Source organism: Rasamsonia byssochlamydoides (genome assembly GCF_041956645.1).
Source record: "Rasamsonia byssochlamydoides strain NRRL 3658 unplaced genomic scaffold VTN77scaffold_35, whole genome shotgun sequence".
Taxonomy (NCBI): Eukaryota; Fungi; Ascomycota; class Eurotiomycetes; order Eurotiales; family Trichocomaceae; genus Rasamsonia; species Rasamsonia byssochlamydoides.
In genome coordinates this window covers 156,423-183,312 of record NW_027192418.1, presented here as the reverse complement: position 1 = coordinate 183,312, position 26,890 = coordinate 156,423, and the positions used below count along the sequence as shown (strand labels likewise).

At 49.2% G+C, this 26,890-nt stretch overlaps 10 protein-coding genes across 10 annotated transcripts; 4 read left to right on the top strand and 6 right to left on the bottom strand.

Moving 5' to 3' along the window:
• Positions 1 to 22: 22 nt before the first annotated feature.
• VTN77DRAFT_4946 (uncharacterized protein) lies at positions 23 to 541 on the top strand (the record flags this gene model as incomplete). The annotated part of the gene is made up of 1 exon (XM_069421061.1): positions 23 to 541. The coding sequence occupies one exon, from the start codon at positions 23 to 25 to the stop codon at positions 539 to 541; it is 519 nt and encodes a 172-aa protein (XP_069277321.1).
• A 786-nt stretch (positions 542 to 1,327) lies between these two features.
• VTN77DRAFT_4945 (uncharacterized protein) lies at positions 1,328 to 4,242 on the top strand (the record flags this gene model as incomplete). The annotated part of the gene is made up of 4 exons (XM_069421060.1): positions 1,328 to 1,462; positions 1,679 to 2,570; positions 2,621 to 2,832; positions 2,884 to 4,242. 4 exons carry the CDS (start codon positions 1,328 to 1,330, stop codon positions 4,240 to 4,242), a joined length of 2,598 nt encoding a protein of 865 aa, XP_069277320.1.
• Positions 4,243 to 5,892: 1,650 nt separating this feature from the next.
• Positions 5,893 to 6,931, bottom strand: VTN77DRAFT_4944 (uncharacterized protein; the record flags this gene model as incomplete). The annotated part of the gene is made up of 3 exons (XM_069421059.1): positions 5,893 to 6,416; positions 6,474 to 6,689; positions 6,754 to 6,931. 3 exons carry the CDS (start codon positions 6,929 to 6,931, stop codon positions 5,893 to 5,895), a joined length of 918 nt encoding a protein of 305 aa, XP_069277319.1.
• A 1,672-nt stretch (positions 6,932 to 8,603) lies between these two features.
• Positions 8,604 to 9,339, bottom strand: VTN77DRAFT_4943 (uncharacterized protein; the record flags this gene model as incomplete). The annotated part of the gene is made up of 3 exons (XM_069421058.1): positions 8,604 to 8,822; positions 8,874 to 9,037; positions 9,285 to 9,339. The coding sequence occupies 3 exons, from the start codon at positions 9,337 to 9,339 to the stop codon at positions 8,604 to 8,606; spliced, it is 438 nt and encodes a 145-aa protein (XP_069277318.1).
• A 631-nt stretch (positions 9,340 to 9,970) lies between these two features.
• VTN77DRAFT_4942 (uncharacterized protein) lies at positions 9,971 to 11,857 on the top strand (the record flags this gene model as incomplete). The annotated part of the gene is made up of 5 exons (XM_069421057.1): positions 9,971 to 10,308; positions 10,428 to 10,478; positions 10,548 to 10,801; positions 10,850 to 11,383; positions 11,439 to 11,857. The coding sequence occupies 5 exons, from the start codon at positions 9,971 to 9,973 to the stop codon at positions 11,855 to 11,857; spliced, it is 1,596 nt and encodes a 531-aa protein (XP_069277317.1).
• Positions 11,858 to 12,231: 374 nt separating this feature from the next.
• Positions 12,232 to 12,766, bottom strand: VTN77DRAFT_4941 (uncharacterized protein; the record flags this gene model as incomplete). Its single annotated transcript, XM_069421056.1, has 4 exons — positions 12,232 to 12,326; positions 12,403 to 12,504; positions 12,611 to 12,683; positions 12,746 to 12,766. 4 exons carry the CDS (start codon positions 12,764 to 12,766, stop codon positions 12,232 to 12,234), a joined length of 291 nt encoding a protein of 96 aa, XP_069277316.1.
• An 805-nt stretch (positions 12,767 to 13,571) lies between these two features.
• VTN77DRAFT_4940 (uncharacterized protein) lies at positions 13,572 to 14,204 on the bottom strand (the record flags this gene model as incomplete). Its single annotated transcript, XM_069421055.1, has 1 exon — positions 13,572 to 14,204. One exon carries the CDS (start codon positions 14,202 to 14,204, stop codon positions 13,572 to 13,574), a length of 633 nt encoding a protein of 210 aa, XP_069277315.1.
• A 4,215-nt stretch (positions 14,205 to 18,419) lies between these two features.
• Positions 18,420 to 18,887, top strand: VTN77DRAFT_4939 (uncharacterized protein; the record flags this gene model as incomplete). The annotated part of the gene is made up of 2 exons (XM_069421053.1): positions 18,420 to 18,469; positions 18,638 to 18,887. The coding sequence occupies 2 exons, from the start codon at positions 18,420 to 18,422 to the stop codon at positions 18,885 to 18,887; spliced, it is 300 nt and encodes a 99-aa protein (XP_069277314.1).
• A 1,450-nt stretch (positions 18,888 to 20,337) lies between these two features.
• On the bottom strand, positions 20,338 to 22,241 carry VTN77DRAFT_4938 (uncharacterized protein; the record flags this gene model as incomplete). The annotated part of the gene is made up of 4 exons (XM_069421052.1): positions 20,338 to 20,825; positions 20,879 to 21,637; positions 21,698 to 21,774; positions 21,823 to 22,241. 4 exons carry the CDS (start codon positions 22,239 to 22,241, stop codon positions 20,338 to 20,340), a joined length of 1,743 nt encoding a protein of 580 aa, XP_069277313.1.
• Positions 22,242 to 24,441: 2,200 nt separating this feature from the next.
• On the bottom strand, positions 24,442 to 25,713 carry VTN77DRAFT_4937 (uncharacterized protein; the record flags this gene model as incomplete). Its single annotated transcript, XM_069421051.1, has 1 exon — positions 24,442 to 25,713. The coding sequence occupies one exon, from the start codon at positions 25,711 to 25,713 to the stop codon at positions 24,442 to 24,444; it is 1,272 nt and encodes a 423-aa protein (XP_069277312.1).
• Positions 25,714 to 26,890: the final 1,177 nt, after the last annotated feature.

Below are 26,890 nucleotides of genomic sequence, written 5' to 3'. Positions count from 1 at the left end.
GAAGCTGCCGCCTTTATGTCGAATGTTCTGTCTATTTGGTCTTTTTTTCCCCTTCCCATCGTCTCTTTCTTGGTGGGCAGATGGCGCTGTACGTGGGGCTATGATTCCCCGGCGGATCAGTGGCAGGATCGCTTTCACGGGTTCCTTTTGCTTTTACGTATCTCCTCTTTCTCTGTCTCTTCCATCCGTGTCATTCTTCTCGGGTGTTACGCGGTGGAGTGGTACGGTCCGGTCAGTCTCTCTTGCATCCGAACTCTGGTCATTCATTCTTTTACGTTGCCCGCTGTGGGCTGCATCGTTGTACTCTGTAGGTAGGCAGGGAATTTTGAAAATCCGAAAAGTAATCGCATGCAACTCTTATGACCTGTATGAGTGTGTAGGTTGGGTTGCAGATGATAATGACTACGATATAGTGTTGAGCAAGATCCGAGATCTCCGTGCACTATACACTATCCACTCATTTGATAAGGCAGACATCTTGCAGATTTCCTGTCTTTCATCTTTTTCTATTCACATCTCTCGTCAGCTCAATGTGATGTAACTCATAACTGTTTATTCACTGCAGTGTGAATCTCAGCTGTCATCCCTACTTGGCGGCCCCCAGACAATCCTAGACATCATAGGCAGAGAGATTTTGATGAGCTTGTTCAGTGTGGAGATGACGTCTGACCAAACCCGTCTCGGTGGATCAGCCTTGCGTGGATATCGTGGATCCCGTGATGCCGAGCCAGTCAGCGTCCCCAGATATCTCTTCTCCTAAACCAATTCTGGTTTGGGGCTCGTGATCCGATAAAGTGCCTGCTTACCTAAGATGCGTACGGAGTAGGTGGATAGAGCTCTGCCGTCACTGCCAGCACTGCCCGCTGCTTGTACCTACTGTGATCGCCAATGGATCCATGCATCTGGAGACATCCAGATAAAATAATCTAGATGTCTGCACGGTGGTTAGCGAGTGCCAAGTAGACAGTCACCTGAGGGGAACTGGAAACCGATGCGTCACTTCGGCAGTCGGGGCGTTCCTGCTGTGTGACTGCTGACTGCTGACTAGCCAACTAGGCTGCAGACAGCTCCTGCAACCTCATCGTCCCCTCATCTTCCTTCCCTCATCTACAGCCTCTCCCTCCATCACCCACCCCTCTAGGCTGGTCGCTTTCATCACGCTTCCATCCTCCATCTCTCCTTCTCTGCCCATTCCATCTGGTCTGGGACCATATTTGTGCGTTCTACGTCTCCCAGACCTGCTGGCCTGCATCGGCTCTTATCTCCCGTCCTGCCTGGGAGCTCCTCCCCCATCTCCGACCTCACCACATCACACCGCTGAATCACCATGGCTGCCCCTGCACCCCAAGCCCCTCCTGTCGGTCCTGATACTCTGGTGACGGTCAAGGTGCTCTACAATGACACCAACCGACGCTTCAAGATTCCACTGAGGGATCTTGGTGCTCGCGTGTTCCCCCAGAAGGTACGTGTGCTCACTACCCCAGTCCCCGGAAGCCTAGCTCCGACCGGGTGGAGCTGTCAGCAGTGATCACGATCACCATCAGTCATCATCTATTCTCTCTATGCAGTTTCTTTCATCACTATTGCCATGTCTAGTGAAATTGATCGTTGCTCGTTGCACAATTTCCATCTCACTTTTTCACATCTCGCCCATACTGACTCAGCTCCATCCACATAGCTCCGCCAATTGCTGGCCATCCCGGCCGACGTCGACGTCAGCTTCGAACGCTACTCAGACAGCGCCGCCTGCTACGTTCACCTCGACAGCGAGAATCCTGCTGTCTACAAACAGCTCTACCGCGCTGCCAAGGCCAAATTGAAGCTTCGCATCAAGGCTACCACCATCACTCAGCCTGCCCCGATGCCGGAGTGTCCCCCTACACCTGTTGTCCAGGCGGTTCCAGTCCAGAAGGAGCCATCCCAGCGTTACAGCTACCTAGAGACCGTCCTCAGCCCACCCCTGCCACCGCCCACTGCAACGAACAAGATGTTGCCCCCGGCTGGTCCGACCTTGGATCCTCCTGAGGCTGTCGACTCTCTGACCGCCAGCAAGGTCGAGACGGCCCCCGCGGATGCCTCGCAGGTTCAGCCTCGCTACCGTCTCTTTACGCTTGGGCAGGATAAACCTACCTATCCGCTTCTCTTCCCCTCTGCAGACTCCCCCACTACGGCGTTCTGCATCGATTGCAACAACTGTGGGCGCTCCATCCCCGGCGAACACTACCACTGCAGCATCTGTGACGACGGGGACTACGATCTGTGTCCCGCCTGTGTTGATGCCGGTGTCACCTGCCATGGTGAGGATCACTGGTTGATCAAACGCTTGGTCCAGAATGGAATCGTGACCAACAGCACCACCGAAACCATCGCCCCTCGGCGGCTTAAGGTTGAGCCAGAGGCCCAGCCAAAAACCTGCCAGCCAGAAATCCCCCAGGAGAAGACCACGGAGCCAGTTTCGTCTTCACAGCCCGTTTCGATTTCTCAGCCCGTCTCGACTTCCCAGCCCGTCGCTGCCGTGCCCAACCCGGCTGAGGGAGTGGGCGAGCGTACCTGCAATGCTTGCTTCAGAGGTAGGTCCCACCGCACAAGTTGACAGGGTGCATTTGCTAACAGATGGCAGAATTCGATGAGACCAAGATGGTCACTTGCACTGACTGCGAGGATTATGATCTCTGCCTCACCTGTCTGTTGAAGGATGCGCATGGGCACCATCCCGCTCATACCTTCTCGCTGATCCATGATCGCGAGTTCTGCCTGAAGAACCTAGTGCTCTCCCGATGCCGCCCTGGTCGCCATCAGCACCATGCGGCAATCTGTGATGGCTGTGACAAGGTCTGTTGCATTTGTTCCCTTCCATCCTGGTACGAAGCTGACTGTGTAAAGCGTATTATTGGTGTCCGCCATAAGTGTTTGGCATGTCCCGACTGGGATTTCTGCTGGTCCTGCATTAAGACAGCTCCTGAGACGCACCCGGGCCACCGGTTCGTCCCCATCTATGAGGCGATTGCCGATCCCATCCCGAACCACGAAATCCACTACGGCATCTTCTGTGATGGTCCGCTCTGCCGGAACATGCCGACCTACATTACGGGCGTCCGCTACAAGTGCGCGGTGTGTCACGACACCGACTTCTGTGCCGCTTGCGAGGCCCTGCCCACCAACCCTCACAACCGCACCCATCCCTTGATCAAGTTCAAGACTCCGGTGCGCAATGTGAGTGTGAGCACGTTTGGCGACGATGGATTTGGCGGACCCGTGATCAGCATGGGAGATCGCGTCACCCCGGTCATTCCCCAGGTCGCAGCACCGTCTTCATCCAACGTTACCATTGTCGAGAAGCAGGCCGAAGAGGAGCCTCGTGAAGAGAAGAAGTCTGACGAGAAGCACGCCGAAGAGGAGCTTCTTGAACAGAAGAAGACCGAAGAAGAGCATGTTGTGGAGGAGGATGTCCAGCCTGAGGCACCAGAGATCGACCCGACGGTCGAGAATGAGCAGACCAAGTCGACCATGATGACGGCTTCAGCGTCTGCATCCGAATACCAGGCGTTCTTCATGCGCGACACCGTCCGAGATGGTACCAAGCTCCCGCCAGGTCACGTTTTCCAGCAAACCTGGACGCTGTACAACCCCGGCCCGCTTGCATGGCCTGCCGGTAGCAGCGTCCGCTTTGTCGGCGGAGACTCTATGTTCAACGTCGACCTTACGCGGCCGACTAGCGTGAAATCGATCACCTCGGCCATGGAGAGCAACGAGTTGACTGCTCCGTTGGAGCCAGGTGAGTCAGCAGATTTCACTGTCACGCTGAAGACCCCGCAGAGGGAGGGTACTTCCATCTCGTACTGGCGGCTGAAGCTTCCCGACGGAACTCCTTTTGGACACAAACTCTGGTGTGACGTCCAGGTCCGGGAGGACGCTGATCCGCCGGAGACGGAGATGACAGCCGTCACCCCAGAAGTCAAGGAGGAGCCCAAGCTGAACGAAAGTGACATGATCTTCCCGAAGCTTGAGAAGGAATCTCCCATCTCCAGCACCCACGAGGCTGAGGTGGTGGCCGAGGCTGCTGCGCCCTCCGCGCCGTCAGCCCCGTCCCTGTCTACTGCTAGCGAGCAAGATGTGCTAGAGGATGTGGAGAGCCTGACTCTGGAAGATGTAGATACCGATGGGGAGGGATTCCTGACTGACGAGGAGTACGACATTCTCGATGCCAGCGACGAGGAATTCACCGATGCCAAGCAGGGTTAACCGTATCCCACCTGTCCACACGCTTGGGACTAGAACAGTTGCTGCATGAGATAGGTGCTAGCAGGTTCATGGTCCTATTCAAGCTCCTGTCAGGTATTCCGCCATGTATTACGCCCTGCTCGATCATCTTACTCCAGCCGAGCTGGGCAAGAAACAGAAAAGATGGAGCGAAATTCCAATGTGATGATGACTGCTTGCGATGGGACTGATTTTGATTTCTATCGATTTCTTATCTTTCTTTGGGACCAGTATGAGACATAATTTTAACTTGCTTGCAGCTTGCTTGTTTTCTGTGGCGTTTCTGCAGTCATCTCGTTGTATGGTTAGCTATCTGGCCTTGTCCGTGTATGTTAGTAAAATCGTCTGAAATTGAGAAATTTTCCAGTTGTCTGCACGCTGACCTGACCAACCACATCCGTCGAGAAAAAGCAGATATGGTAATTGAGATTCCACGGGACCACCAGGGTTTTGAAAAGTCGTTGATTACGGTTTACTCCGTATAAATGGTTTACGTATTAACCGTGTAAAAATGATGATCATCAAAATGAAGCTAAATGTCTTAAAAAAAAAACTCTTCCTTCTAAATTGTTCCTAACAAAGTAATATTTATATATATAAAAAAAGCATTAACTACTTCCTTGTTTTGTAACCCAAGGCTGGATTTAAACTATCTTTATGATCATATACAGGCTATATTATAAGATTGTTCTTTTACAAGATAAGGGTTTTATGTCCATCTAATTTAAGCACTAATTAAGAGACTATGTAGACTATCTAAATTAATTATCTAAATTTTGAGGTTGTGGTGGAGAGACATCGTACAATGAAGGCCATACTAAAATCCAACTGTTTCTCCTAGAATCTAACAATTCTGCATAGATTTTGACTTTTTTCCCCTTTCTTTCTCCTTGATAAGATCTAATGTCCTTTTTTTCTCCGTAGGATTAAGTAATGTTTCTTGTAAAGTACACGTAGCTAATATTTCAAAAAAAAATAATAATCTTTCATAGTGGTGGCTAGCTGTTAGAACTAACTGTTTGTTTTGTCATTTTACATAAATGCTTACTCTGTCTGCTATGGTAAAATGGTTAAATTAAAAACACCATCATCACTGTTGATCAATTTTTTTCTTTTTTTTTTCCAAAAAAAAAACCAATGCGACCGTTACATATGGCTATTGTATTATATATATATATATATATAGATATATATACGCCAATTCAGAAGGTTGGGTACCTAGGTAGTACTCTCGTATCGTATATCTTTTGCTGTTGGACAGATCATTCATTCATCCCATCTGCACAACCAAAAAGGACGCTTGCAGTAGAATTTTAATATCTGCAGCTCAGCTCATGATTTATTTATTTATTTATTCACCCTTCAGGACTATTGCTAGTATTTTAAATCGATAAACCTGACCTTTTTTTTTTCTTTCCCAGCTGACACGGAAGTAATTAGTTAATTAATTGAGCAATCAATTAATCCCTTCTTGCTTTCTCTCTCTCTCTGATACGTTCAAATTCGTTTCTGTGGAACTCCTTTTATGTGCGTACATGTATGTATGTACATACATTACTACATTACACCCCTTTGCTCAACTCATATACACATTCCATCATATACTAGCACTACATCCCAGGCACCACTTCACTACGACGAAGGCAAACAAGTCAAGATACTACTCAGCTTCTGCAGAACAACAGCCTGCTGCGAGGCATCAGCATCAAGCTTATCGTCCGCATGCCCCACGCTGACAGACGCATAGCAACCCGTCGTGGTACCCACGACATCCGACTCCGTCGGCAGCCGCCCGCCATTATTGCAGGTGACGACGTCCTCGCCACTGATCAGCGGCACGGCCGTATAAATTCTGCTGAGCACGAACTGAAACTTGTCTGGATCCGTGCAGCTCGTGCCCGCTCCCGCAGCCGGGAAGTTAACGTTCAGCCAGGTGTTGTTGGGCAGGTAGGGGGCTCCGGAAGCGAGCAGCGTCGTTGTCAGCTTCGTCGCGAGCTGCGCGTAGATGGTCGCGTAGTCCGGCACTGGACTCACGTCCCATGCGGTCTGCATGCCGGTTGCGCCGGAGAAGGCGATGCCGGGGATACCTAGCTGGTCCATGGCTGCGGACGCGGCGCCGACGGTGCCGGAGACGACGGTGGTGATGCCAAGGTTGGCTGTCAAATCTGTCAGCCTGACTCGAATTCTCGTTCAGAATGAAGAGTGTCACGCACATCCAACGTTGGGTCCAGACACGACGATGTCTGGGTTTCCGCCAAAGAACTGCGGCGACAGCGTCTGGACCCCGTATTTCATCGCCGTGACGGGGTACGAGTTGACGTAGTTGAGCCGGGGGTTGGAGCTGTTATATCCCTCCGGCGGGCTGCCGGGTGGGCAGCTGTCGAACTCGCAACCGTTGGTGACGGTGGAGGGGGTTCCTTGAAGGGAGGCTAAATCGGGTCAGATCAGGATCGCTGTATACATGGGTAGATATGATAACAGGGGTATACAGACCTGTCCCCGACTGGTTCAGCGCCGGCGCAGACAGAACGACCGACTCTCCTGCCGCAGTCAGAGTGTCGTACAGGACGCGGATGTTGATCTCGGCCCATCCATCGTCGTTCACCTGGACGATGTTGGCGGCGAGAGCGGAGGTGGTGAGGAGGGTGGTGAGCAGGAGAGAAGAATGCATTTTGACGAAAACAGTCTACGAATGACGAGTCCGGGAGCGAAAAGAAAGATCAGGTAGGAAAACACCCTGCAGACGATATATGCAGGATCTTCAAACAACTGCTTATACCAGCCCGGTAACCTGGAAATGAAATAAGATCCGTCTGGATCGATCGGCTGCTAAGTTTTGTGTTTCGCCTGCAGGTGACATAGGCCAGCTGCCTAATTAGGAAGAGTATTTAACTCCTGACGCAATGTCAGGGGCCGCGTGTACGGAGATCATGAATGGTGGAGTGGCGATCAGCCGCTAGACTGTTACATAGGCATGTACTCCATACCTTGCAGCTCTCTATACTTAAACTCATAGGTAGATGAGAATCAAATATCGAGATGCGCTGTGAATGATTCTCAGTAGGCATGTTGACAGTCGATGTCATTCTGAGCAGGTTCTTGTCTGCATTATTATTACAAGTTCTGTCCATTATGATTCTTACTTTATTATTATGGTGATAGAGCATCCGTTTCAGGTTGCAGCGGGGGCGAGAGAATGGAGTCGCATGATTACTCCGTAGTGCAAGCTTTATTTCTCTCCTCTCGCCGAATGAGAGACCCACGTGCCTGCTTTGACGCGGAGAAAGTAACCGCATCAACATGTCCTTCATACTCCAGGGTTACATCGTCCAGATCCTCAACATCCTGAGCGGGTTTCTTTGATTTTTTTTTCTCCGAATTTTATTATGATAATAATTATTTTTTGTTCTTCCCACACTACTTTAAGTGGACTCTGACAGCGACAGGTCTCACGGCTTAGCTGTGGCTACATAGGGCTAGGCTGCTGAACGGGCTCGCCCACATGATTTCCAGAAAATCCACTTTTACTATATAATTGGCCATTAAATAAATACTTACCTAGGCATTGGGAATGGATGTCTCAGACGTCTTCGTTCTGGCTTTGGCCCTTTTCCTGCAAAACCTGTATATGTTTTGAACTTTTATTTCTCAACAACATTATATAGTGGTAGTATTAGTAAAATATATTTTTAGTTAGAGAATTGAGAATTAGTAAAACTGCCTTTCTAATATAAAATTTGTTAATATAAAGAGAATATATTATATGATCCTTATTTAAAATAATGAATATTAAGGGATTAAAATAACATTCATGCGCTGAGACTTTCTGTATGCAAACTTCCCCAGAATGGAAAGGGAAGGGCTTTAAAGTGGTTGATTGACTGGTTACTACATTGTAAAACCTCATTGCCATAAGCGCCGGCTGAATCACACTAACCATAAATTAGGTAAATCAATAGCGAAGAACGCGATCCCCAATTGGATACGATCGTTCGTTCTCAAAGAATGTAGTCAATAAATCATTGATCCCTTATCTACATACCTCCTGTAATCTTCATGTGGTAACTGACTGGAATGGCTGGTTGAGAAAATGAAAAATAATCTTGCCACTCTGAGCGCACATAAGGCGTATTCAGAACATATATACAGAGTATAATATATCATCCTTTTGTCGGGAAGTCATATATTTCCGGTTTCCAACTCTCGCGCCCAACTTGAAAAAAAAAATAACGCTCTCTCGTTGGCCATGCCATCATGCAATTCTAAGCGCCTGGATGGCCGTCTGCGTTTCAATTGACGATTTGCTGAAGCTCTCTTAGGCTGCTGATTTGAAGATCTTGACCTTAACTCTGACTTGTCATGACATTCCAATTCTGCTGCAGTGCGGCTACTCCATGACGTCCATCATGTATGTAGAGCGCAAAATCCTTGTCATATTGGTTTTGATTCTCAGATAGATAGTGAGCGTGGTCTTCATTTTCTTTGCATCTTGGCGTTGCACCGGGGTCTCCGCTCGGTGGTTTACCTTTAAGACCAAGCCTGGCAAAGTACCTCCCTTTTTCCTGTATTTGGCATCAGCTTGAAGCGATTATTTGAAGGAATAAGGCGCTCACCGTTTGTGTGGCTACAAAGCCGGTGATAATATTGCCCTCTTGCAGCTGTGGACGCAACTTTGGACGCCACTTCCGCTTTGAGAAATCAGAATGTGTTGGCGCACGCGAGAACTGGTCCAGATTCACCGAGAAGTTGGTGCCATGGTGCCTCTTTTTGGCCGAGTCTGCAACGGAATGACAGTTCAAGGTACCAAATCACGCGTGACGGCCATAGCTTGTCGCGATCTGAAATCACTCCGGTCAGCGATCGATGAGGTAATAATAATAAAGGATATGCAGATTCCAACCTGTAGACCACGCATGCCAGACTCGGGCTCATCAATCGCGATTTCGATACCTGTGATCCGCTCCCCCCGGCCCATCGATTAAAAAATGAAATCTCAGTTTCGCCACCGTGACCAAACAGAGTACTTTTATCTGTGTAGAAAAACTCCATTCCAATGATTGGGCACTCATCGGACACCATGTGCACCACTATCCTTGTGAGAGAGGCCAACAATATACCCTGTGGACCACCAAAGTCAATGTCGATCAACGGCTCGAAGGTCCAAGGAGCCCAGGAGGGTTCCAAAGCACTAATTGCGAGGCTTTTATGGTTGGGGACTTGCGGTATCCAATATATTCTTCAAGGACTGATTTAGTTGCTGTCATATTGCTTCTTACTGCGCCGACTACCTGCCAAGGCAATCAAACCAAACCAATACCTACCAGATTGGATTAGTGATATCTGTGCCAGCCAATGAACGGCTCGGAACCCTATTCCGGGCTACCATGCCTATTTTGTCGCCTTCCCTCCATCTAATCTAACACTCTCTTCTACCGAAGTAGGAAGGTACGGTCCATACATAATTCCTTCTCATCTCAGACACTGCTTTCATTCGATTCAATGGACTTTTTTTGATGTTAAAGAAGGCACATCCCAGTAATTGATTCCCTTGATGAATTGAGGATCAGATCGGAAAAGTCTTCCATTCCACGCGATTCGAATCCCTGCCTGTCTTGTTCAGCTGTTACGAATCCTCATTGACATCCAAAATTGAATATATTTCAATCTCTTTCCTGTTCATTATATCATTCCATCTTGATTCTTGCTAACCATGTCATCCATCCGCCGACCCAACTCGCAACTATCTTCTTTCCTCCCCTTGAATCCCGAACCCAGCTGGCAGATGATGTCCACGCGAGGCCAGAGTCTGCCCAGTGTGATCAGACGGTATTCCATGCCTGATAACAACGACCCACATGAGCGACAAGCAGCTGCACTGCAGACAGAGGTCAATGGAGATCTTGAAGCAGGTGGCAGCGCGAGAATCGCGAACACTGTCTTGACGAATGAGCCGGAATTATTATCTGCGGGCTCATCGCCGTCTTTGAGTGAACGGCCACACAGACGTAGTTCGATACTAATTGGCGATACGACGTCGCCGTTTCGATGGTACGTGACTGCTCACTTTACCATCCATGTCCGATGAATTTATGAAGGAATGAGAACGGAAGGAGATGTCGACGAGGAAGATTCGCATGAATTAAATCGTACCGACTAACACCGTCTAGGCAGGAGTTTTATACACCCCCAGAACAGCTAAAACAGCTTCGCAAATCAGTGTAAGTGAGGAAAGTATCGCCATGCTAACCTGGGCATGTGCCTAGCCATCTACCTGCTAAGCTCTCTAGTCGGAAATACTACGAGCGAATGAACTTTCTGATCACGAGATATATCTATGTGGATCGTCTGCTTGACTCCTCCATTGCGCATGACCTCATCGAGAACTACGATCGTCAATGGGCCAAGAATCACAGCCGTCTGCAGCCTATTGCTGAGGAGTCGCCCGCCCAGGTGGTCGCGAATGGCACCACTGGTAGACAGCCTTCCCAGCATCAGCACCTGAATGTTGAAAGCATAACCGCACACGTAGAACCACACCATGGTAATCGTCAAACGAATGAAAGAACGCCACTTCTAGTCTCTCCTACAGAGGCATCCTTTCTCGGCTCGCCACAGATAGGGTCCGCTCAACAGGCTCGACGCGTCGTTCGGACGGCCATATATGTGAATCTCCTGGCCAACGTTCTGCTGCTGGCCGCGAAGATTGTGATTACCGTCATGACCAGCTCCGTTTCCGTGCTCGCTAGCTTGGTGGACGCCGCTCTGGACTTCTTGAGTACAGCCATCGTGTGGAGCACAACTCAGCTGACTGCGCGACGGGATCGACATCGCTATCCCGTTGGTCGGCGGCGCCTCGAGTCAGTTGGCGTGCTGATCTTTTCGACCGTCATGGTCACCTCGTTCTTCCAGGTTGCCATTGTCTCCCTGGAGCGGCTGACGGGGGAGGACCACACTTTGGTCCGGCTGGGGATTCCGGCGATTGCGATCATGGGCGCCACCGTGGCTGTCAAACTGCTGTGCTGGCTGTGGTGTCGACAGATTAACGATTCGAACGTCCAAGCGCTGGCGCAGGATGCGATGACCGATATTGTGTTTAACCTTTTCAGCATCATCTTTCCATTAGGTGGGTTGAAATTCTACTTCTAAGTCAATTGGATTTCTACTGACTGACCCTTCAGTCGGAACATATGCCAATCTCTGGTTCCTCGACCCAGCCGGCGGTCTCGCCCTATCGGTGTATGTGATGGGCAACTGGGCGCGGACAGCAAGCGAACACATCGCGCATCTGACCGGCGCAGCAGCGTCACCCGACGAGCGCAGCGTGCTGCTGTACCTCGTGATGCGGTTCGCGGCCAGCATCCGCTGGATCCAGAACCTGGAGGCATACCACTCGGGCGACCGGCTCAACGTCGAGGTCGACATCGTCCTGGACGGGGACACGACGCTGCACGACAGTCACGACCTGGGGGAGAGCCTGCAGCATATGCTCGAGAGCGTGGCCAATGTGGACCGCGCGTTTGTCCATCTGGATTATGCGTCGTATAATCTGCCGACGCATATTGATCAGGATGCGCAGGTGCAGCGGATGGCTGGCTGATATTACTGTACAATTGTTGATGTTATATGTAACGACGAGATCAAAGAAAAAGTTGAATCTCTCTGTATGTACATACAGTTCCAGTTGCGTCTGGAGTAGTCATTTGCAACTCTTTCGTCCATACGCAGGAGGGTTCTCTCAGATCTCTCAAGTCTGGCAGCTCTGTGAGGGGATTCTCGAGCAACTCTCTTGCCCGGCGAGAGTCTTGATGTGGAAAGTCCATCATTTCGTCTTGCAGAGATCCTTCTTCCTCTGGACTTGTTCAAAGACGTCACGTAGATTCTGACTTGCACTCTTTCTTTTCCTCCCTGGAATTCCCTCCGAATAAAAGGATTGATCGTCTGGAAAAAGCAACTTCAGAGCTTGTCCAGAGGTTAGGAGGGGTTATAAGCACTGGCACTGGCTTTTCCTCTGTCAAGGTCGCCTGTGGCCCATTTTGTAGCAATGTTGAGGCTGAGGTCGAGGTCAACTGTTGATGATCAGCCAGAGGTCCTTCCGACAACAGAACTACTGAGGTTGTAGAAAAGGTCCAGGGAATCTCTCACAGGCGCCGAAGGGGGCCGCGAACGCGAATGAGAACGGGAGCGCAAGTGGGAGCAGAGATTCAATTTTCGCAGGAGATCCGCATGCTTCTGATGTCTGCAGGTCTGTCGGGATAAGATCTCAGCGTACCTACCTAGGTAGGTCAGCTGCCTGATCCGTTTAGTTAGGGCTTAGGGCCCAGGGTTAGGGCAGTCTGCCTTGCTCGCTTACCCACCATATGGACAGCTCGCTCACCCAGCTTCTCCCACCCTCCAAGCTTCTTCTTCCCGATCCTTATGCCCCACTGAGCTCACGTAGTTGAGATAAGACCACTGCCAGATCTGATCTGTCGAGGTAGCGCCATACACGGCGGATATGGTCGCGCATGGCTGGGAGTATCGTAGCCTAATATTAGTTATTCGACCCGACTAAAAGAAAATGATCGTATATGCACCTGCATGAGGAGCATGATTGGCTCTTATCTAGGCACTAATGCAATCTGTGGTTCGTCGTGTCTGTGCAATGCAACACTCAGCCGCATTGTCTATCATCACTGCCAATGATGATCCTGATCAGGCATGTGACTGTACCTAGGTATATAGTCACGATTTTTGCATTATGAGCCAGCCCATCTGCCCGCCAAACTCGCATATTTTTGGAGTTCATTGTCAAGAAAAAAAATTACATTTTAAGTGTATTCTCATGAAAGCATGTTTCTACTTAAGAAAATTAGTGAAGCTAGGTTCCCTATATACGAGCTTTTTTTTTTAAGTTAGCTTGGCATGGTTATATGATTTTGAATCTGAACTATAATATAAGCTTGCTGCACATGAGGTTGCTCCTAAGGATTTTACTGGCCGTAGAGTACGAAAGGAGGTCCATGAATGAGAATCATGATATGAAGTGCAAGGTTGATATCAGCTAGCTGAGACTAATGTACAAGATTAAAGTGCCGCCAGATCAATCAAGTACAGATCCAGTCCATAAAAGAAGACATGTCCTGAAAGAAATCAACACGATAGACTGAATTACATAGCAGCCAGAGCCAGAGCCACGGCGGCACCGCCCACAGCCCACTGCGCATAGCCGGTAATTTGGGGACTGCCCGCCTTGCTGGAACTGGTGGATACCACTGTGACCATCACAGTAGAGACGGAATACGCCTCGGAGCCCGTGGACAAGGCTGGAAACGCTAGATGAAGAAGTTGAACTGGCGATGGTGGTAGGTGTCGCGGTGGGAGTCGCGCTGGGCGTGGTGCGCGTGGCAGCCGTACTGGCAGGCGAGGCAGCGTTGGCCGTCACGATGATGGGAAGGAAAGCGGAGGCCAGTTCGGCGCCGGTCATGACGAAGATGGCCACTTCGTCGTCGTAGGCGGATGGGCCGCCCACGAACCGGGTGCAGGCGGCCAACCTGGATGCCCAGAGCTGGCAGTCGAATTCGACGGTGACCCTGAAGAGAGTGGTGGTCAGCGATGAAAGAGGAAGAAAGAAAGGATCTCTTATGCATCCGGATCCACCAAGATGACTTGGGCCGTGGACGGGCCTTCGACCACAGTAAAGTCATACGACGGCATGCCGCAATCGGCTGAATCAGTTCCAGAGGGACATTGGATATGGTAAGTCGTCGCCGTGGCATCCTGGTAGAGTCAGTGGATGGCATGGATAGGCAAAGAAGAGTCCGGGAAGGAGAGAGACTGCGTACACTGCCCACGACGGATGCCACCACACCCTGGGGATCATAGTCCATCAACAAAAGAGTGACGGTGCTGTTCTGAGCGGCAGCAGAGGCCAGGAGGGCCAAGGAGGCCAGAGTGGTCGAATGCATCTTGAGGCACAACGGGATCAGAGTTTGGAGGAAAGGAGAATGGCAGGGATTTTAAATCGTAGTGTGGACAGAGTAAATTAAACCAAGTCAATGATGATTGATGGGTTGAGAAGCGAAAGGCGGTGCGAAAAGAACGAGGGAAGATGGGGATGAAGAAAGATATCAATCGGATGAAGGAGCACGGTTCTGGTACGGAGTTCTCCGATCCAACATCTTCCATGTTTTCCATTACACGTCTAGATCCTCAAGCGCGTTCCAAACAGAGTTGACTGTGTCTGAATTGTCAGGTTAGTGGCCAGAAGGACTTGGTTGAAGCCTGTAGAATATTCCTAATCGTCTCTTGACAGGAAGAGAGAATCCTAAGGACATTTCATGAGAACAGAGTATTCATCATGAGTAAATCAATGCTGAAGATCAATCCTTGGGGTCTAATGAGTTGATAAAAAGAAAAAAAAACCTCCCGTCGTGGATAACTAGGTGGTACGGTGATTACTAAATTTGGCAGGCGTGCCCCTTTCGCTTACGCTGACACACCGATATTGGTTATCACGAGATCAACCGACCAAGACATACTGCATACAGATCTTTGCATTGATCTGCCAACCGAATATTATAAATCGAGCTTGATATCCGCTGATACTATTGGTACTACTCTGTAGATAGTTGCTATGTCCCTATCTATCTGCCAGTGCTACCTTTGTACTCCTTCAAACAGAGGAGAATCTCGTCCATCCTCAGACTCAGACTCAGACTCATCGTTGTCGATTTATCATTTATCTATTTTCTGCATGACCGAAGTATTTCAAACTAGTACGTACATACATATATATAATCTATATTGCTTCGACACTCCTGACCAGCTGTTACTAGGCCATCATCATCGCCTTCTTCCTCCTGCAACTCTCACTCCTGGCCCTGTTAGTGCCCATCAATCTTACTGTTGAGTTACTTGAACCAGTTCATAAACACATACACCATGCTGGAGACCACTCTTGGGCCATCACAAGGATTAAGCATTCTGCGAGTCAGAGGCTACTGATCTGCTGCCCTTCCTAATATTCCTTGACACACAAATGTTTCCAACATCAGCAGGATGTCAGTAATAAAGAAAAGACTTACGCGGGTCAAAGCATTCAATACACCGTCCACAAACGCAACCAAAGCACAAAAGAAGCTCATAGCTAAGTTGCTTGAAGGGATTGAAAAGCAGTTGCTACTGGCTGATAGTCACTCTTCCCAATCGCGAGTTATGTCCTGCATAATGACAGGAAGGAATCGACTCCGACAACCGAGGCAAGTTCTAGCTGCATCCATATAAGTAACCGTGATGGTTGATATAAATAAGATGCTTTCCATGCTATCTGGAGATGTATGTACAGTACATACACATTGTATATTTCATGGACAATCATATAGCAGAGTATCTCATATGATACTAATTGTCATCCAAGTGTGCAGTGCAGTGTGCATCTCAACTTTCCTAGCTTAGTCAGTCAGTCAGTCCGTCTTTCAACACACTTCATAATAGATAACTAGCTAGCCGATATATGCCTGCGCAGCTCCGAGTTCTTGATTATCGATTATCCTACCTACCGAGTTAATTTTTCATTATGAAAATTTCTGTCGATTTTCCTTTTTCTTTTGTCGTTTCATTTCTATTTTACTTTCTTTTTTCTTTCTCTTTTTGCTTTATCTTTTTTCTTTCTCTCTTTGTTCCCCTATTAATATATATATATATATATATATCCCTATTCTTTCGACTTTCCTGCTCCTCATCCTCCATCTTTTCTCTTCTCTTCTCTTCATCACACACACCCACTCCCTCCCTATCTGAACGTTACTGCGCATCCATCCATTTACACCTTCTTTTAATCAGCGTCAGCTTCAACTTCAACTCCACTCAACCAAGCAACAATGGACTCCCTCAACAAACTCCGCCAGCAGAACAAGGAGTGTTTCTCCCAGCTATTGGACCTCGAACAGGCCGTGTCAATGAACGACGAGACTCTGAAGAATACCATGCAGGCTCCTTCTTCATCTTCTCCTCAGCTACTGACAATGAAGGACCTCGAACAGGCCGTCTTCAGACACAATGCCGTTCTGAAGAAGATAACTGAGAACCAGAGGAGGCTCGTCGCGGGCCTGCAGATGCTCTCTGACGTCCAGGATGCGCTCTTTGACATGCAGGATATGCTGTTTGAGAGGCAGAAGGAGATTCTGGAAGGGAGATAAGAACCGGGAGAATCGGGAGAATTAGAATTGGAATTAGAATTCACGAGAGAACTCTGCAATACGAGTTCTAGGAGCATGAGCAGCATCTCGCTGCGCTGAGCTGAGTTGAGTCAGTTGCCTGATGTTGGTGGTGGGCCTCTAAGCTGCCGACAAGTAGAGGAGTTACCCCCGATCTCAACCCGATACGATACGATATGATATGATCTCATCTATCTATGTATTGTTGACTTTGTCAATTGACCTCTCGTGTAATTTTAGTGTACTTTAGAGCGACAAATACAAGAATCAGCCTGTTTCTCTTCTTTCTTTTTTGGTTGGAACGAACAAATGCGTCCAAAGCTAACCCTAGCCCTAGATATGTATATACTCTGTATAACAAACAGCAATAAAAAAGTACCTATTATACTGATTAGTTAGATAGTTAGTTTCCCGGTGTTGTCAGGTAAGGGGGGGGGGGGGGGGAAAGTAAAAGTAAAAAAAAAAAGAGAGACAGAGAGAAAGGAAGAAAAGAATCCTGTATATATTATTATATATTTAAAAGATTTATTTTTATGATTAACTCACACTGAGTCTGTGATATTAGTACAGACTTGTATTACTATAAAAGCTACTGCCTAAGTAACAATATAAAGTAACGCCATTAGGACCTTGAATAAAGATAAAAGCTGACCCAGGATGGCCTTGCAAATTCACAGTATCAACCAGATCTGTCTGGGGTTGGATGACAACAGTAACAACAAACTCGAAGACCAGTCATCCGCTCATCATCCTCGGAACTACTGATGTGCAATCTCAAGTACGGCTTGCCCTTTTTTGTGTCATCAACAGCCTTCCGAACCTTTTTGAGCGAACATCTTGGCGACGAAGCAGTGGCAGCTTTAAGAATAAGACACAAATGTGTCCAGATTTGTTTCTCTGGACGCCCAGACAAACTGCCCCATATTTGGGAATGCCAGGGCGTATACTAAATTAAGTCAGTGGACAGGATTCATAGAATCTGAAAGTAAACCAGTTGTTTATATTTAATATAAGAAAACGACAAGAGAGAAAGGAAAGAAAAATGGATTATAAAATAGGAATCTTACCTTGGAATCGTTATCAATTCAGAGAAAGTCGAACTTATAACCGTCCAAACAGCAACCGTATACAATGGTATTCTTCCTCTTCTCTTGTCTCCGGATCTGATGCACCATTCCTATAATATATAATTAGAAATCTCAAATGCTCTTTTTCATTTTCATTTTCATTTTCATTTCATTTTCATTTCTTTTTCATTTCTTTTTCATTTCTTTTTCATTTCTTTTTCATTTCTTTTTCATTTCTTTTTCATTTTTTTTTCATCTCTTTTTCATTTCTTGTTCATTTCTTTTTCTTTTCTTTTTCATTTCTTTTTCATTTCTTTTTCATTTCTTTTTCATTTCTTTTTCATTTCTTTTTCATTTCTTTTTTTTCTTTGTTTTCTTTTTTTTTTAAGAAAAAAAGAAAGAGAGAGAGAGAGAGAAACAACATACCCATATACGCGAGGCATTGGGGACTGCCTGACCCAGATCCCCCCATCTTCGCCTGCACGATAACCAGTTTTTTTTTTTTTTAAAAAAAAAAAGACGACCTCGTCTTGTGGAAAAGCCACAGTATCACGTACCCTCTGCAAAAAGGTCTTCCAGAGTGCATTGCGCATGGATAAGTTCAGGGGTTGTAACGGAGTCGAGGTAAGAATGGAGAATAGTGTGAGATAATACATCTGTGTAAGAGGCAGTGCGAGCATTTTCCACAAAGAATCCAACAGGCTATTTGACCTGTGTGTGATGTTCAAGTGCAATCTGAAATTTGGTCCATTCATATAGCTGTTGCTGGTGTCCCCACTGTCTCATTTGAGCAGCAAGTGTTGTGTCTTCGTCAGCCTTAATGCAACAGTATTGAGATGCAGCCTTAGAAGCAAGGTTGTCGAGGGAACCTTCGGTAATACTGATAGCAAAATAAACCATGTCGGTTACAAGATGGCCACCGAAATTATCGACAACCTGGAACCCAGTGTACACATCATTTCCGTCGATAGTCGTGCGAATGAAAGCGAGCTCCCTGTCTTTCAGTGTATTATGTCGTAGTATGGTGAGGGATATTATCAAACACGTGCCCGATAGGGACCATGAGCTCGTGCAGAGCGTCGTCTCGTCGCTTTGGCGTTGATGTTGTCGTACCAGACGGAGTAATCCGATCTCACTAAGGAGACGTTTGACGGTGTTCCTCTTCGAACTTGACTTCAAGTTCCAATTGGCTCTCTGCTGTGAGCGAGACCGGTTTCTTGTCCTCAAACTGGTGTTGGGGAGCTACTCGTTTCTGCTCCGTTCGGACGCACTTGAGGAGGATCGCATCGAGGCGCATGCGGCATGTCGCCTCGTTGGTCGGATCTTGCCCCAGAGCGGCGGATATCTCTGCAAGCCTCCCGTCTAAATTTGTTAGGATCAAGAAGAAAAAGAAAAGGTAGAAGAATGGACTGACAAAGCCTCTCTGGAGCTGGTATTATATCATCGTCACTGGGCTGCCAGATCTGCTCATAACGTGGGTCTCAGCAAGAGGCGACGGCTTTTCAATCTCTTCGAGCAAATTATCGATGTGCTGTACTTCTTTGTGCTTTGGTTGCGCCTGTCGACAGTGTATAGCAAAATGCTTTTGTCAGATCCGGTAGATCGATCGATCGTATATATGAATCCACGTATGGGAGCTGAAAGATGTGTATAAAAAGAAAATCTCAGTCTATTCTCTCTAAGCGAGGGTAGGTAGGGGAGCCTCTATACCTACCTAGGCAGGCAATACAGGCGTGAATAAATACTCTTACTTGAGTGAAGCCCTAGGCAAACCAATAGTAATGCATCTAGGTTGGTGAAAAAAACAATGTCTTTGGCATACAGTGAATAAGGGGTGATTTGACCACTGACGGGATCATCACCTGATTTCCCAATTAGGAAACTGCATAGCAATGGAACCCCAGCGTTCCCGGTTGACAGCTTTGACCTGGGCAAGTATGAAGAAAATTTGACAACCTGCTCAGTTGAGAATGTTTGCGTGTGAAACAAGTGTAGACTCTGACAATGACAGTGACAGTGACAATAAGGTTGTTTGTAGCGGGAAAACTGGAGCCAGCATGGAAGGCAGGTGTGTAGGGAGGTAGTATGCTTCTCGTCATCCATGCTGCTTGCCTTACTTAGTTGAGTTCAGAGGTTTAGTCCTCTTATGGAAAGAACATCCATGATGGATCATTCTGCCACAGGAGGCATTCATTGAGCAGATTCCCGCACTGCGCTGTACTGTACATACAACCAGTTAGCCGTCTTTATTTCCCATGGCATGAGTCAGTCAGCTGACTGTTGTTGGTTGTATTGCTCCATGACCATGGATGACATTAGATTCTCACTGATTTACAGATTGAGTTCTTACTATTGACCGTTGAGGTAGACAGGACTCTAGAAGGAAAATTAATCCCCAATCAATCAAATGGAGAATTGACCTGACATAAACCTCATGCACAGTACCTATATCAACTACATGATGTGAATTAACTATATGACATGAATGGGCAGTTCATCGATGGTGACTATGTTCTTCAAGACTGCTGCCAGGTGATGACCCCAATTCTTAATAGGACAGAGCCCTATGCCTGCCTAGGTCGGTACCTACCCAGGTTACTGAAGCCAGGTGAGGGAATTTGATTCCTCTGAATGAAATGAGAATTGTGCAGGGAATTAAGCTTTTAATTTCATTGGCTGAAACGAGATCCGTTCAAAAATGCTGAATAGTTAGACAGATCCAGAACTGAGGAATGAACAACGCGAGTGATAAACCCGTCAAGCAAGACGTGCCAGCTAGATATTCCCCCGTTCAAATGTACACCACTTCTTCCTGCCTACGCCGATACATCCAGCGGCGACGTGCAGCCGAACGCGTTCAGTTGCGGAATCGAGTAGGCGACGATGAGGTTCTCGACGGCTCCCCAGATGCCCAGACCTGCCGTGGCCAGCGACCCCAGGAAGTAGAGCACGTTCCACACGTTCAGGTACCAGTTCTTGGCAAAGAAGCCCCGGATCCACCGTCGCAGACCCCGATCGTACAGCGTGACCACCCCTGTGTTCGGGTCGAACCCTTCGCCCGGCTGCAGCGCGTTCTTGCGGATGTTGAACGCCAGGTGCAGCATGGGCGGGAAGGTGTAGGTGAATTGCAGGATGCAGGTCGCCGACACGATGCCCGTAAAGCCGGAGAAGTCCGGAATAGCGGCGCCGATAATGTAGGCGATCGACCAATAGATCGGGATCAGGGCGACCCAGAGATACTTGCCGGCGCGAATGGTCAGAGGCGGTGCCTTGAAGAACTCGACGAAAATGTTATTATAGATGACTGCAAAAGTCAGCAGATGCAGATGTGTCCTAGAAACGGGGTAAATGACATACCCTTCACGCCGATGTTCCCATACAACGTGGCCGCAATCAAGGAACTAACCATGGCTAGCGAATTACCAGCGGTTTGCAATCCATATGCCGAAATCCCCAGGTAGGACGGATTCTGTATGTACTGCCCCTGGTAGGCATACATAAACAGCCCGTACAGCATGTAGCAGCAGTAGATGAACAGCTGGGCCCCCCACATGCCCTTCAGAAAGTCACGAGGCCGTCGCATCTCCGCCATGAACTCGGCGAAAATCATAGCTCCTCCATACGCATACACCGCCTGCATCAGGCCATTGACCGCCGCACCGAAGTTGTTAGGGTCTGGCAGACCAGCGCTGTGCTGAACCGGAGGATAAACGCCTTGACTGTTGGGGGTGACCAAGTCGGGGTTCACACTGTACCCGGCCGACGACGCCGACGCCGAGTAGAGAGGAGGCGTATGGGCCGCGGCGCCCATTGTTATGAACATAATGATCAGGTTGATGAACACTGCCAGGTTAGCCAGCCATCCGAACTTCTGCAGAGTACGGATCTGGCCCAGAATAAACCCGGCCAGTGCCCACACCAGACAGCAGATGGCGTAGCACAGCTTAAACTGGGATGCTTCCGATAAAGCCTCGCCGTTCGAGATGATGATGACAGCCACATTGCAGACCAGCTGGATGGCCTGGAGGATGTTGAACAGGTTACGGCACCACGAGCCGTAGAGACGGAAGCCCAGGTCGCCGTATGCCCGGATGGGGAATTGATACGAATCGAGGCCTGCAGCAGTCGAGTTAGTCGTTAGAAAGACAACACGAATAGGAAAAGGTTGGAACCCACCCATGAAGCACTCCCAGAGCAACCAGCCAGACACACCCGCCATGAAACCAAACACCGTGTAGAGCGCGATACCCGGTCTGCGAGAGTTAGCCTGTCTTCATACAGTTGAATGACGGCATGCTCACCCCCAACCCGTGCTCGCAAACGCGTAGGGCAGCGCAAACGGCCCGAGAATATCGGTGGTGATGAGATAGAAGATGGCGCCCGCGGTGGCCGTGCGGACGGCGCGCGACGCATTGATCCATTCCTCGTCGCTGATGTGCAGACGCTTCTCGCGGTCCGAAGTGTTGATTTCCGGGCTGTGTGCTTGGTCCGACGTGCCATTCTGCAAGTTGGGCACGATGTAGGCCAGCAGATTCTTGCCCGCCTTGGGCATCTCGATGGTCTCCTCCTCCTGGCGCGTCTTGCAGGCGTAGTAGTAGTACTCCTCGAACGTCACGTCGGGGTCGTGGAGACGTCGCATCTGGGGGGGAATGGGCCTGGGGGCGCGGCGCCCATTGGCAACATCCTTGGAGGTGACCGCATCGATAGTCTTCTCGTCCATGTTGCAGCAGACACGAGTGTAGCAGCGCGAGAAGAGACGATGAAAATATTGACTGATGGAGGAATGCCTGAGGGAATTAATTCATTATAAAGTCCTCCATAGCACCGTGCGGGTGGCTTGAGCTGATGGCGCGATAGGAGTGCACCAAGACCCAGACTCTACGAACTTATCAGCATAATCGATGAATTTATCCAGCAACTTCACCATCTTTGGGATAGTCTGGTAGGAAAATAGATTAATCGAGGGGTGTGGATGGCCATGGTCGCATCTCGCCAACCCTCATCAGGAAGGTGATTAGACATTCCCACGGAGGACGGGATCAAGACAAGCCTTGGTCAGAGTTCGACCGTCGTGTCGATAGCTTGACGCGTAGTACAGAGTAGTATAGCCCAGCTGTCTGCATGAGGCCTGTGGCCATGCCCTGCATGATCTGTTAGAATGACAAGAATTGTTTGTACAGAGTTCTCGCAACATGTGCTCTGTCCAGTTCGCGGAGGACGGAGTACCCAGGTAACTCATAAGCTTCCGGCCCACCAGATCGCTGGCAGCACCCGTGGATGGAGACCGCCGGGGGGTGGAGCCAGGAACTGCAACATCTTAATCATAGCAACCAGACAATGCCTTCTGCCTTCTGCCTCGACCTTCTGATATGGAAGCAGGCGATCTAGAAGCATTGGCACCACTGCAGGAGCCATTAATTAACTGCTGCAGCTCCCTGCCAGTAAGACAACGCCTATACAGCATCGAACGAGTGGGATGCCACGAGGTGACACACAGTACGGAGTACTCCGTAGTGTCAGTAATAGCGTAGGGTGCATTACGGAGTAGCTGCATGCAGCCAGCCTATCCCAACATGGCTGTAAGGCCGGAACCATTCGAATTGTGTTCGATGCAGGACACGGGTGACGATAAGAGGTTTTGGCCAATCATCTTTGGACTGGCAGCGACAGGGATAGATGTCATGTCAGACGTCTGTAACCTCGTGGGCAGCTAGCTAGCTGTCCTAAATCCCATGCGTCAAATCATCTCGATGACAGGCAGACAGACAGACAGGATCGGACATTTCTGAATCGAACTGGATTCCTAGTTGACTTAATTAATACCCATTTAAATAATGTGCTAGTAAACCTCGCTATAGAAATATACTCCGTATACTGGTGGGATTTACTGGGTTGAGTGGATTTCTCACACGTGACACAACCCGTGCTCGTGATATCTGGCACAAAGAAGATGGCTCCGCCCTCCCCTCCTCGTTTCCTTCGAACGTGCTTTGACCTTAATTACTTCAACACTCAAATACCATCTATCTAACTTCCTCATCCTATCTAGAGTGTTTTTTTTTTTTTGGTCCAGGATCACAGCAACAACGACAGACAGCGAGCAACTTTGCCAAAGGCCTGAGTCAGAGACGTTACCTTAGTCAGCGAAATGCAGCTGAAACGTGATAAACGGGGAAAGAAAAGTAGGGGGAGAGAAATGGTATTATATGTCTGTTGGTTGGTTGGTAGGTAGATAGGTAGCATTCGATGCGCGGAGAGGGTAGTACAGAGTGTATACCTAATACAACACACCTACACCTAGGTAGGTAGCTCAGGGACTGGACTGTACTACTGTACTGAAACAAAGAGAGGAGAAGACGACAGGGTAGAAGAGGGAAAAAAAAAAGCACTCATCTATCAATCGATAGATCGACCAATTCAACTCTATGTTTGACGAAAGTAAGTATATATAGACTACATACATACAGCGGAAGGTGCAAGAAATGTATCTATCTATGTATGTCCTCCTGCTCGTAGATCAACAATGAAGTCTGCCTATAAGTACAGGTACAGGTACAGAGAAATGTAGGTGTATGTATATGGAGAAAAACAATGTGTGAACCAGGCCAGACATCCGTTGCGGCATCCAACATTGAAAAGAAAAAAAAAATAGGTACGAGGTGAGGAAACGAGAAATGATGAAATGAAGATGAGAAAATTGAAGCTTGTAAGTAGGGCCGGTCCAACGCCGAAAGAAATGAAGAAGTTACAAATCTGTACACGAAAGTCTGCTTTTGCAATGAAGAGACTTTCCACAATGCAAAATGAACACACGAAGAAAAGATTGCCGACATGCAAGAAATATTCTTTTTCAGGACTGGTGCGGTGGTAGAAACGGGTGGGTGTCGTCATGCTCGTTAGAAGGTCAGGCAGAAAGGCAGTTAAAAACCATCGCCCTCTTTCCACGGGCGTCCTGCCTCCAACGCTCGATTGTACGGATTCATGCCGCGTTCAATCGCTTCAGCCTTCAGCTTGCCCAGAATCGCATACTTCTCTTCGATCTGCGCCACGAGGATAGCGTCCTTGCCCACTTCCGGGATCGTCACGTCCGTCAGTTCATCCAGCGTCCCCCGCAGCCGCGCCTCCTCGACCTTCCGCGCATTCTCCTGCCACTGCTTCAGCTCCTCTTCCAGATCGCGAAGCTGGAACCGAGTCCCGAAGAAGAAATTCAACTCATCTTCCCCACCAAAGCACAGCCCGAACCCGTCGCAGAAGCAGACGTGCTCCTTCGGACAGTAGACGTCCTGGCCCGTAAACACCACATGCCACAGATACTCCCAAACCCGCCCCGAAATGTAGTCGCTCAGCTCGGTGCGCAATAGCCAGTCCCGGTAGAAGACGTAACGCGACTTGGGAATGGCCTGGATGCGCTCCCGCGAGACGGCGAACTGCGCACAGCACGGCTGCGCCAGGACTTGCGGGATGGGCAACTCAGGGAAGATCTCGCTCCACGACCGGGCCAGCATGGTCTCCTCCTGCTTGCTCACGTCCGCCTCGATGGCGCCCGGGTGCATCCAGTCCGGACAGCCCGGCGCCCAGATGCAGCGCATGTTCATGAATCCTTCGCGGATGACGCGCTCGGGGCTCAGCCTCCGCAGCATCTCCGCGGCGTCAAAATCCAGAATCTCCTCGTTGTGCCAGGAAAACCGGTGCGAGTGCATGAACACGACGATGTCCGGCAGGTTGTCGTAGTTGTCGATGATGAAAGTGAGGTACACCATGACCTCATGCCCCTTATTCTTGGGTGGGTGGAGCGGTGCCGTGGGATCGTCCGCAACATACACCGCCGACTCCCAGTCCGGAAGCTCCTCCGCTATCCAGTCCGTGTTTTCGTTCTGGGTCCGCGGGCACACAATCATTTTCGAGTAGGTCGAACCCGGGGGTTTGGGCACCCCGGGCTTAAACTGCGGTCGTGGACCGTACGGATACTTGGTTGGCCGGTCTTCCTGCACGCTCATGTTGACGGTGAACGAGGGGACTTTGGACGGGTCCGACCGGTGGGACGACTTCGCATCAACCACCTCGCCCATTCCCACGGCCTGCGGGATTTCGCGCCATCTTTCTCCCTCCGTAAGGGACCGCGAGGCGAGGTAGAGAAAGAAGATGAAGGTGGCGAGGCCGATGAGGGGTAACGTTCGTCTGGGGAGGAGCATGGAGCTGTGTGGTCGAACACTATAGCTGTTTCAGGATCGCGGGGTCAATTCTGGAAGGAATTCATCGTCAGTCGGATGGTCCATGAAATTCGCCTCCTGACGTCGGGAGACGTCGCCTCCAGCTCTCTGCCCAGCTCTCTGCCAGATTGACAGCAGACACACCTCTTCTGGTCGAAATCCCCGCATCGGGGAAGTTTCCTCTCTGATCCTTTTAACACGACAGATGCCAGCGTACCGGGGTCATCGCATCGAAAATGCGCGGACACGGCACCCAGCGAGAACAGAAAATTTCGACAAAAATAATAGCAATTGAACTGGACAAAGCAGAGGATGGGAGCGGCCGTCTGAAGAAAATGTTCTTGACCAGAGATTGTTTTCTAGAGATGACGTGGATGGTGCAGATGCTGTTGTTGCACACTGAAAAGGGACCGTGATGGTGGCTCCGTGCGGATTAATTAGTTACGGTTCGGGGTGACGAATGCAGGCGGGACAACCGGGGGGAGAGGCAAGGGAGGGGAGGGAAACGGCGGGAGAGGTCGAAAGCTGGACTAATATTAATGCATCATATAGAAAGGAAACAGAACACTGTCTCCTTCAACCAGGTCTGGTTGAAATTCAGTTCAGGTGAACTAGTGGGCAGCGCATCAGACCAGATGAATAGGTGGAATTGCACTCCTCTCCCCTTTCCGGGGCGGATGGCGGTAGGAAGAAGGTGAACATGCTATGCTCATGTTGGCCTGAAACTGCCTACGGGCCCACCCGACCGTCCATCATGCTGAACTTCTTGCCTCGACGATTCGATGGAATTGACGGGCGGAAGGGATATGGCCACTGTCCATCGTGCAGGAACCCACCGGACTGGATGGCCAGGGGCGGGCCCGTGGAACGCGCACGTAGTTTAGGGGAACTTGGGCCGCGACTCGTGGTCCTGGGTCTGGATCGCTGCTTGGCACGACGCCAGAAGTCAACTGCTTGCATTATGAAGAGTTGTCCATTTTCAGAATCAACCTCTTCTCTGATCAAACTTCAGATCCATTGTCAGGTGAACACACTGGTATGATTATGAGGAGTGATGAAGACTGTCGAAGAATAATGACAAGATCTTTGGGGCCGGCACGTGATGATGGGTTCACGTGTTGTCAACTAACCAAAGTAGACCAGAGAGTGAATAGCAATA